Raw genomic sequence first — 11,452 nt, 5'->3', positions numbered from 1 at the left:
AATTTAAGTTGCTGATTTTCAAAGTTAGACAGTAAAGCTTTTTGCTGTTTGAGTGAGATCTCCTTCAAGAGAATGAGGGCGATCGATGTAATGATTGGGGGCGTGGCGACTACTGTAAAGACGACGTTAAACTCAAAAAGGAATTTCGAGCAAAGTTTACATTCCTCAGTGAAGCCAACCAAAGGTTATGCAGCAGTAGAAGGGCTGGGCTGAGGCGTGTGACAGTGTTTAAGTGTGTCCAAGTTGGTTCAGACTCTGAATGGTGTTGACTGAAAAAACAAAATGAAATTAAACGGATGCTCAGCCACATCTTGAACGTGCCGGGGTTAACTCTTTGGAAACCATCCGTCTGAGCTAGAGTCCTACAGTATAAGATGGATGTGAGGTTTTATACGTAACTTATAAGTTGTTTGCTGAGCTCCTCCTGTGGGCGAGCTAATGAGTCATTAAAGACGGGTGGTAAAGACACAGAAGACCTTCACAATCCATATCTGTGTGCACCACACCAACATGACTAAAGGGTGTATGCCTGGAGCTCGGAGTCAAGAATTCATATCACAGTCTCTCTCATGTCACCGCTCCCCTCAGGTGACATTCAGGTCAGTTAGAGCTGACAGATCTGAGTGAGCCTTCACAGACGTGTGCCTTTGTCTTTGTTTCAAGGCGGCTGTGTTGCACAAGCAAATCCAGGCCATTTGTTTGGTTTTAACCGTCACATTGTGCTACAAGGACGTTTGTGCTCCACTGGGCCGTGCATGGCCTGTCGCCAGTCAACAGTAGTGTAAAGAAAAAAACACAGAAACCTGGTTTGGATGAATAGTCACGCCTCACCCTCGTGTTTAAAGAAAGGTTTACTTAATAAATCAAAGGTTTCGAGTTTAGAAATGGAGTGGAAGTCGTTTCTGTGAGTTCTGTCACAGATCATATTAAGTGGTTGTTTATTCAGAGTTCTGGCAATGTCCTTTGCCTGTACAACGTTAAGAGATTTCATAGCGCTTTTCTCACTGCAGTTTACCCCCAGGCTAAGAAAGCTGAAAGCCTCAGGCTAAGAAAGCGTTCATTGGCACGATCCTGGCACAATCCAAAGTGGGCTAACCCTGACTTTAGCCTAGGGCTTGCTGGCCGTGCTCTGCAGCAGACCTGACTGACAGTTGCTATTGTCTAGAAAGCAGTTGCGTTCCCTGACAGCTAGAAGCTGTTGTCCATCATGTACGTCACACTCCTCTTTCACTGAACCGTGGCATGCTATCCAAAATCACACAACGAGGTGGCGTTATGCCTGCGTTGTTTTGTTCTTTGGAAAAAGACAAAGACGCTACATTAGTGGGCCTTCAATGTGGCAGAATTGTGGACTGTATAGCGACTGCCAGTTTCGATTATTTCAACATTTTATTTGTTTTTTTATTGTTCAGATACAACACTACGCATACACAATATCAGGATAATCCATTAATGATAATTAGATTTTGACATCAGTTCCTGTAAAGTTAAAGGGTAACTCCACCAATTTTTCACATTAAAATGTGCGCCTACATTACCCACAATGCAATTTAGCCACTGACTGACATCACTGCAATTTATCAGATTAACATGCAGATTCCTCTGGAACCCCAAAAGACTTTATACTACTTTTACTCACATATTTTGTAGTACTCTCAAAGACCTGTAAACACACTGTAATGTGTAAAATTGATGGAGTTAGCCTTTAAGTATTTTTGCTTCAGTTCAAATCACCCAGACTTCCCTTAAAACCACTCCAATACCTTCAAAACAGTCTGTCAAACACGATCAACAGACAGTTGATTATTTTGGTCCTTCAAGCTCCCATTTTTATGTCTCAAGTGATTTAAGTGTAGCCGACCAGACGGGGCATGCTGGGAAAGCTCTTGCGCATGCTCATGCACTTTTCCTGCTCTAGGAAGAGCGAGTTGGCCTTGACGGACAGGTCGTGCTCCAGGGTCACTTTGGTCTTGACCAGATTCTGCAGGGTGTTCTCAGCCTCCATCAGCCTCTCCTGAAGCTTCAGGATGGTGTCCTCGATCTCTCTCACCTCACTCACGAGTCTAAAACAAGGACAGAAGCAGCTTAGCTTACTTGCTAGCTAGCAGCATACCTGATCATACCAAATCTTGCTCTATGTTTTAAATGAATTAAAATAAGGATACAGTAGCAATACATTTAGCCTACATGCTATCTGTTAAATGTCACGCTGGCGAGGCAACACTAGTTACTGAGCTACGGTACCTGTGGTGTGGGTTGTCCCTGCAGAGCTCTACGTTGGGCCTGCGGGTCCTCTCCTCCAGCCTTGTCTGGGCCACTTTCAGCGGACACTCTTTATCCCTGAGGGCCCTCTTCAGAGTCTCAATCAGCATCTCTGTCTGGAAGATCTCCTGCAGAGTCTGAGTGACAACAGACACAGAGAAAATGGCAGAAAAACAATTAATTGTCAAATCATGGTCGTAGATCTGAGTGTCTCATTCATGAAAATAACAGGTCAGCACAGTAGATGGTGGCTGTAAGGCTGAAAGAGGATCAATTAAGGAGAAGGGAAGTCTCAGTGCTCGAGGAGATCAAGAAAAAAGCTGCACATTGCGAGCTTTGAATCAGCTGAGCACAGTGCTGCACAGTGGTCTGCTCTGTCCAAACCCATTTGATATAATTTAATTCCAGTGAAGCACTTCTCCTTACAACTGATAGTGACTGAGCTTTATGAGGAACTGTGTGCCTCACATCACAGCTGCTGTCAGTGTTCAGACCCAGCCAACAGCTGATGTGAATTCAGAGTGTGACCCCCGACAATTAACCCGACAACAATGGGATCCAGTATAGAATATATAAGCATAAGCAATGAGAGAGGCATCTATTACCATTCCTCTCTTCTGACAGGCGTGTTTTATAATAAACATGCACACAATCTACATATAAGATGAATGTCCCTGCAGGCCGGTGCAACAGATTTGTCTGATCCTTTAGTCAGTAAGTTCATATTTTCTGCAGATGGTGCTGAATATAGCACATATACTGTTTGGATCGAGTGGAGCAAAGAGAGAAAATGGTTCAAACACATGATCTCTTCCTATTAGGTGGCAAATTTAGTTACCCACCGATGGCAGCGAGTGAATGGACTTTGTCCTTTTCCTTGACGTGGAGCCATGTGACTGCCTCCTCTAACCCACTTTTTTTCCCAACCCAGGCTGTTTTACTTTTTCTACATAATGCAACAAAATCTGATCAAGGCAGAGCTCTTAAAAAATAAATAAATCAAAAAACTCAAAACCCACAAATTCGAAAATAGATTCTGTTTCCTCACATCACCGAGATAGATTTATAAACTGTGGCCTTCTTACAGAAACTTGAGCAAGACTTTATTGTATGTTATGAAGTGAGACCGTGCTGAAAAGGTGAATACCTTCGCCAGGTGTGTTTGCAGGCTGTTTTTAGCATCAGCGGTCTCCGATATGCGGTTTGTGAAGGCTATGTTGACATTGTTGAACTGGTTCCACATGTCGTTGGACGTGGTGTTCAGCAGGATTTCGATCTCGTCCCTGAGCTTGTGGGAGGAGGCACGTTCGCTCTGAGAGAGCAGGATGTTGTCGTCTGTGAACTTGGACCACGAGTCAGGCAGAGACAGTCTGACGGAGGGAACAGAGCAACCTTAATTTGTTTTACATGACATTTTGCAAAGACTACCAAGAGGAATCTGCAAGCTCATGTTTATTTGCTCTGGATGATGCTTCTGGCCCCCCTTCCCTTCAGCAGATGGTCTGTCCGACTTTTTAAAGACTTTTCTGTGATTGACAATTTAGTCGAGTCCAGTGTTCTCAGTCGATTTAAGCAAATGGGTGAGCAGTTGTGTGATGTGATGAGAGGAGCAGTTAATAATTGATCACATTAAACTATATACTCACGAGGGGTCCAGTCTGTCGATGCCTCTGTAGTAGCCGATACCGTCTGACGTGTTCCTCAGGTGGTGACACCTGTCATCTATCCTCTGAGCTGTCACTTTGTCACTAATGTCTCTCTCCAATTCATGCTGGGCGGCTCGGTTTGACCTAAAGAAACAAAACAACGTATCAAATACACGTCAAACCTCATAGTTTTTTGGAGATAATTGTTAAATAGAATCCTGTATTAAGTAATATTTAATTAATTGATTTTCCAGACTCACGCCAGCTGAGCGATGGCTCTCTCCAGAAGTCGCCTCATCCTTTCCTGACATGACTTGATTACTTCCACTTCCTGATTGCAGGTAAATAAAAAATAAAAAATATTACCTTATTCTTATTCTTTTCCCAGGTTGGTATCTAAAGTCTTACTGCTGCTTTAATGTTACCTTTATGAGTCCTTTCTCTACATCATCATGTACCAGATCGATGGACATCCGCTTCTCTCTGTGGTACAAACACTCTTGAGACACCTATTGACAAAGTGATCGTGACTAAAACATGTTTAGATGGTTTTATAAAGAACTTAACAAAAATAACTTCAAAAGTTAGGGATTTAGTGGCATCTAGTGGTGTGGTGGCAGATGGCAACTAACCGAACATCCCTCGCCTTCACCTCCCCTATGACAGGACTCAACATAAGGAATACCTGGTTGCCTGGAGCAAGTAAATCCTAGAGGGGTGGCCCTTTAATTTCCAGCATTTTCTTCATTGTTACAGGTGAGTTACTCATTTGAGCAGCTATGATATGTCCCTGTATGCATATATAGTGCAATGTATCAGCTGCATTCTCCAGTTTCAGTTACCTGGAGAAGTCTCGAAGAAAGAAAACCTGTTGCCACATGATCTCAGCCTAACAAGCTCTGCGTGTCATCAGATCTCCGGCTCGATCAAGGTGACTCACTCCGGGTGACACAACCGACCAGCGGCGTTTTTTTTTTAACAGGGCACCGAGGCGACCTAATTAACAGACAGATACTGTTGCTACAACTGAACCGGGAGCCCGAGTCCAAAACTGTTTGGCCGCAGATAAAGTGACATGATATGCATGAATGATAACATGAGGGCGCTGAACAGAGGGGCCTGATGAGGATGTTCAGATTTGAAGGAAAACGTAATTTGTCCTTGTAGGGATGCAATTATTCCCTCCAACATGTTTCAATAACAGAACTCAAAATTCAGATATTTCCCTGGAGTGATGAAAAATTCAAGGCACTACACAAACATACACACACACACACACAGAGAGAGAGGTTTGTGCAGCTATTCTTGTAAGGACTTTACGTTGACTTCCACTCAAATATACAGCTTAAACCTAACCAATGTATGCCTAACCTTAACCTAACCTCTATTCATACCTTAACCAGGACCTCAGAAATCATATTTTGCCACATTTAACTAGTTTTTGGTCCCCACAATGACAACTGGTCCTGATGTGGTCTGTGTTTATGCCAGAAAAGGTCCTCGGTAGGTAAGAAAAACATGTACATATACACACACACTCATATAAGCATATTCCTTCCAGCCTGACCTGAAGGGGCCCCGCAGTCTCTGCCAAGGCTCTCTCCAGCCTCCGCTTGACCTCGCTGAGTGCAGCTATCTCTGTCACCATGTTGTCAATCTCATGGCTCAGCTCAGACTTCCAGAAGACAATGTCGTTGAGCCGCTCGCCAATGTTCTTGCTGGTACTTTCCTGGGTTCGTCTCGTCACCTGCTCCCTGTCCTGCATCAGCCTGATGGTGTCTCTCCTCAGCCTCTCTGCGCTTTTCCGTGATGACTCGGACTCCCTGTAGTTGCTTTGGTTGGACTTGTACCAGTCGTCTGGTGTGTAGCGGGTGCTCAGCGCCGTCCTGTTGGAGGGGTAGAACATGGTCTTGGCTCGGACCAGATCAAAATTCTCTCTCTGTATAGAGGAGGGGGTTGGGACAGCGCTGCTGCTCTTGTAATAGCTGTTGGTCCTCCACAGGTTGGCACCGGGATTCATGGCCAAGGCGGGCTGGGTGTTGCGATAGCTGGATGCCATAGTGGAGATGGCAGGGAGGAAGTGGCTGGTCTTTGGCCGAGCATATGTGGCTGTCAGAGTGGATCCAATCAGCTCCATGTCTGCCTCCCCTCAGGCTGCCTTTGGTTTTCTGAGTCAAGTGGATAAACCAGTCTCAGTATTAACATATCAGCTTTGATTTTTAGGCTTATACATTTTCTTGACATGAATGCAGATATCTTTTGCTGATCCAAGACATTTAGATGAATGGATCAGACAATAATCAAGGGTTATTTAAGTATACTTAACTTGTTAGTGGCTCATTTTAGTCAATAGGTTAAAGAAACAAAAATAAAGTGACAAAAAACAGAAATAGAAATGGCTTACCGAGGAAATAACAGCTTTTCTTTGGATAGTCCGAGTCTCGATGCTGACAGGCTCCCTCTCAGCTGTGCTTACCTGGAAAATGAGCTCAAGAACGCAGTAAAGGTAAACTGACATGCATAATAGATGGACAAGTTTGCAAGTCATTCATTCAGCCAGCCAATGGTGGTGCACAGTCCTGGGGCTGCAGGAGTTGGCCTGTCCAAGATTTCTGTTGACACAGAAGCAGTTGCTATTGGTTACTGAAACAGCCTGCCTGGGATTTTCAGATTAATGTTGAGCAGGTGCTTTTACTTTGTATTCGTAAATATACAGGAGGAAAATGTGGCTACAGTGTGTGTAAGATTTTTCTGTTTGTAATTATTCTTACTTCTTTGATTCTCTGTGTAGTCGGTGATATTTTTATTGGCTCTCTGCAACTTCAAATAGACCTACTCAACTTTTTCACATCTGTTCCAGCACATTACAAATCCAGTGAATTTGTTTATACGACCTCCATGAACCTGATGTTGCCCTGCAGATTGTCCTCTACTTAACGTGGCATTAGCTTTCTGCTCTTTACAGGTCAAACAACAACAAACAAATTAGAACGCCTTTACCAACATGACAAAATAACATTTTGCATAATTAATTTGACATTTTAGACAGGTCACCTACCTGCAAATGCTTTGTCCGAAGGTGAGAAATCTGAGCTTTGTCTTTGAAGCAGAGGAGTTCAGTTGGTCTCCAGGCAGCATCAGATAGCTCACCCTCACCCTGAGAAGCTAGCTGTCTGTATGGATTACAGTCACCTGTTCAATGATTCATGCCACAGGAAGAGTCCACACAAACCCCTGTAGCACAGAATAATAATCTGTGTTGTGTTACCGACCATTGGAAATGAGGATCATTTACACTAATCTGTTCTGAAAGGGGAAGGGCCGGACAGATGATAGCCTGGTTTCCACTACAGAGACGAGCAGAGCTGTAGCCAGGAGTTGCTCAGCTGGTCTGTCTGTCTCACAGAATAATGACCAAGCGAAATAAAGTACACATATGTGTGCATTTAACCCACAATTTAAATTGTTTGCTGCCTACCATTATATACTTTTCATTGCGCTGTGTTCTCATCATGTCTTGTATGTCAATATTTTGGAGTGCTGTCACTATGACAGGTGAGCAGAGCTTTACAACCAGCTTATCATTCCCTCCTTTTATCAGATGTCACACCAGTGAAGTGTAGTGAGACCGGCTTCCTATCTATTTACATAACAACATACAAAGGACCATTTACTTTTTCATGATGCAGGTCCTTTCTAAACCACGAGAAGGCTGATCCAGCAGCAATGTTTTCAATGTCATCACTTTGAAGTCTTTAAAAAACCTTCCTACAAGAGCCGGTGTCAGCAAATTAAATATTTCTCCAATCCAAATTTCTTCTAATGCAAAATGGTCATTCAGTGGTGTAAGTCTTTATGCAACCCAATCACCAGAATAAATGCCAAGCTCACTAATGATGGCTCTGTGATTGGCTTGCAGGTTTCTCGCCCTGAAACCTCCTCTGTGTCCACTATTTAAAAGGGCAGGACGACATCAAGGAGGCCGCGCTGCGCACTATTTTTGCGTCTCGTGGTCGAGCTACTATTGTCATAAACATGGAGGTTTGGATTTAGACTGGAATGACATGCGATCGCTCCACCCCTACAGCCTCAGCATCACTTAACATGGCTAGGTTGAAGAAGGCCATCCCGCATGCCTCCGCCGCCCTGATCTCAGACACTATAAATACGCCCCCGAAAAGCATGAAAAGCCAGCCCTCATATGAAATTCATCTCCTGCACAGAGCTGCCAGTGTCCACTGGAGAAGTGCTGCCTAGTAAATCTCTCAACCGGCCCCAGAACGTGAGGGAAATGCTGGAGGAGCCTATATATACTCTTGCCTTGTGGCCCATGAGAGTATGTTGTGAATTACTGCATAGTGGAAATGTCTGAGGGAGCAAGCGTGCTGTCCACTCCACTTAGAGCACAGTGACACTGAACCGAAGGCTGTAATGCTCACAGGAATGAGAACTCCATAAATAAGTGCTTTTTAATTCAATGTTGGCCTGAAATATGCAGTAACCTTTCACTTAGCAGCTAAGCTGTACAGTTTGGGGATTAAATGTAACCCGAGGAGGAAAAGAAATATATGATAATTTCTGTAATTTATGTCATGTGGTTTGGCCGAGGTGTTCAGCCCTTTGGTTTTTCTAATTTTGTCTTAGATGAGACATGTGGTGAATGCGAATGTTTGCACAGAAGAGACGAAATAAGTGATGCACTAAACCTCCTGTCAGTGCTCGCAGGTCGCCGCACACCGTGGCTTAGATTTCATCAGTCAGTAAGTGAGAATGGATTATTGACTGTTTAAAATATGGAAAATCGAATCGAAATCGAAGCGGATGCAGAAGTGCCTTAAACAGCAGCTTATGAGAAAATGACCCTATCTCTCACATGATTTGTTAGCTCAGTAAACACTTTCTTAATGAGTTTATGGTCTCAGTCGTTAGTTTCAAGTCTTCTTCAACACAGCATGATGATAATTTTGTTTCCCATTTAAACAAAACTAAAACCAAGGCATGTCCTTGGGTTCTCGGTAACATTCATCATATTCGTCCTCACCTCCAGAGGACTGATACTGATAGAGGCATACCAGGAAAATGTTTGGGCCCCCTCAGAGAAATTTGGGAAAAGGTGCCCCCGATGGCCACTCACATTGGCACATTTTGCAAACATGAGTATGAAAACCCATTTAAACCTTCCATAGAGGCAATATATACTGGGCACCACTGCTGGCTCAAAATCAGTGATTTATATGTCGATGATCACCCTAACCCCAACAGGCCCTCCCATCCAAGCATGGTCCCTTCTGGCTCATAAAACACAAGATGGTGACAACCACAATGTCAACTTGAGGCTTCAGAATGGTGGTCCATTAACCAATTGGTGATTTCACAGTGGGATTGCACTTGGTATGGACTTATCTCTGGCTCAGAAATGTTCATGGCATGCTCGGTACGTATATTGTGTCTCCAAAACCACAGATCAGACGTTACCAAATATACCATGAGCAGTTTGCTACCAGGCAACATCAGACTCCAACCTTACAGAGAAACTCCTCTTCCAAATTATGGAGGAAATGCAACCTACCACCCAAACAAACACTTCCCTAATGTCCTCACACGCAGCATCAACATCTGGAGTGTTGACTATAGCAATCAATGACACGTCACAACCCAGGAACTGCATCTGTATTTTCTAACTGATGAATGAGCATGTAACCTCGTGGCCTTAACTAACATGTCAACAGCTCTGTCGTCTATCGCTCTATAGAGCACACACACACACACACACACACACACACTTCCTAAGGCCGTGACACAGCCTTCACTTTTCACCGTTGACCTTCAGCTTATCAGGTAAGAATAGGGACGAGGAGGAGGTCACAAGTGTTTTCTAAACATTCACACCCAGTGAAAACAAGTCCTCGTCTGTTCCCTCTCCGGCCCCTCGTGTTTTCACTTCTTCAACCCCCCTCCCATCCACCGCCCGCCCTTTTCTATGTCAACCAGGCAAACTTCCTGCTCGATCCAGCGCTCTGGTCACACCACAGCTTCCTCTTTTTTTAAAGTTTACTATCGGTAGTCCCACTGAGCTGTGGTCTTCTAACTCTACGGTTCAGTGGGTAAAACAGACTTGCAGCTTTCTCCCTCTCTCCCTCGCACATACAGGCCGGTGTAATGGCATCGGTTTCCTCTCATGAATTGTGGATGGCGCAGCCTGTGAGGAGGGTGGCCACACCTGGAGAGAAACACAGGAGAGGAAATCAACCATTAAATCTGATGACAGTATTAGAGATCCCCTGCTGAGATAATGGCACATCCAGATGGGAAAATCACAGGAGCCTCCTGGGCTCATCCCGGGTCGTTTAACACGGGGCCGGTGTGTGGTCTGACTGTTTACTCTCATGAGCATGACACACCTCTCCTAATTAATGCTCCCCATTCTTGACCTATTTGGAGTTAGTCATCCACTTTTCACTGAGGCCTTTTACCAACATAGGATGATAAAATCTGATGTAAAAAGCAAAATCTTTGCCAGCGTTGAGCAGAAATGTAGCAGAAATGCAACAACTGTCGAGACAAAAGTGGGATCTCTCTCTCTCGGTACAAACTGCCACTTAATTTTCGACAAAAGCAAATGGTTTCTGTTTGTCAGTCATGCTTTTCTCTGGTTTCTCTAGTTTCCAAAAATAGCTCCAATTCAATTTGCTGAGTAAATGATCAGAGCTGCTCTCGTTTCCAAGTCTCCAGTGATGATTCAAAAAGAATGGGCTTAAAACATTACGGTTTGCTGTGGCTTTCTATAAGTCTGATACATAACCTCTTTAAAATCTGTAATTATTTTATTTTGCTTGCTTTAATTGTCTTTAAAAGACGATTTATTTAAACTTAAACCATTTATCAGCTAACCTTTCCTTTGTTTTATTATCTTTTTCAATGCAGTTTTAAAAATGTCTCAACTGGGAGGAACAAACTCTAACTGCACTACAGTCAGTTGAAAATAACTGAGAAGAAATCTAGCTTTATGCATTTGGGATCTTTTGTTACATCTTTCCTGTTGTACGTACTCGTACCGAACCGTGACTTCCAACTGCAGATTTGGTGTCTTTGGGTTGTAACTTTCTGTTTCTTGAGGCTCAATTTAAAATGTTATGTTCCGGCAGTTCTGTACTTACGGTCTGTGAAGGTTTAGCCACAAATACCACTTGGATTTGGTTAGGAAGCGATTATGCCAGATTATGTGACCACAAAGACGGGGAAAATGTCCTGACGTCTCGTTGAAAACATCCAGTGGTTTCACGCTTACAAATGTTAAAACACTGCTGTCCCTCATTAAAACAGTTTTGAATGGTGGTCTCTGCTTTTGGCAGCCATCTGACCACTGTTACCTCCATGTCCTGACGTGAAAGTCAGCTCATATACATGTGATGAAAATGTGATATGACACGTACAAATTGAAACGTATCTGTGGTTTACAAAATGCCAACATTTTAATGTGGGCTGCCTTTGGATGGCAGCAAGGTGTGTGTGGCATCACCTCGAATGAATACAGTCACCATGTT

General features: G+C 43.7%; 1 protein-coding gene across 1 annotated transcript; it reads right to left on the bottom strand.

Moving 5' to 3' along the window:
• Positions 1-1,388: 1,388 nt before the first annotated feature.
• Positions 1,389-6,481, bottom strand: tekt3 (tektin 3). The gene is made up of 8 exons (XM_084341810.1): positions 6,313-6,481; positions 5,476-6,076; positions 4,334-4,417; positions 4,169-4,239; positions 3,909-4,052; positions 3,410-3,632; positions 2,245-2,399; positions 1,389-2,063 (listed from the first exon to the last, which is right to left on the bottom strand). Exons 2-8 carry the CDS (start codon positions 6,043-6,045, stop codon positions 1,847-1,849), a joined length of 1,464 nt encoding a protein of 487 aa, XP_084197936.1. The 5' UTR covers positions 6,046-6,076; positions 6,313-6,481; the 3' UTR covers positions 1,389-1,846.
• Positions 6,482-11,452: the final 4,971 nt, after the last annotated feature.

Source organism: Pagrus pagrus, assembly GCF_965226575.1.
Source record: "Pagrus pagrus genome assembly, chromosome: 21".
Lineage (NCBI taxonomy): Eukaryota > Metazoa > Chordata > Actinopteri > Spariformes > Sparidae > Pagrus > Pagrus pagrus.
The sequence above is the reverse complement of the archived record's forward strand: the minus strand, read 5'-3'. Positions and strand labels throughout refer to the sequence as shown.

Excerpts from the sequence above, each read along its gene's own strand:
- tekt3 (XM_084341810.1), bottom strand. The coding sequence starts at position 6,045 with ATGGAGCTGATTGGATCCACTCTGACAGCCACATATGCTCGGCCAAAG. Across the intron at positions 3,633-3,908 it reads ATCGACAGACTGGACCCCTC|ACTGTCTCTGCCTGACTCGT; the intron begins GTGAGTATATAG and ends TCCCTCCGTCAG. Across the intron at positions 2,400-3,409 it reads TGCAAACACACCTGGCGAAG|ACTCTGCAGGAGATCTTCCA; the intron begins GTATTCACCTTT and ends GTTGTCACTCAG.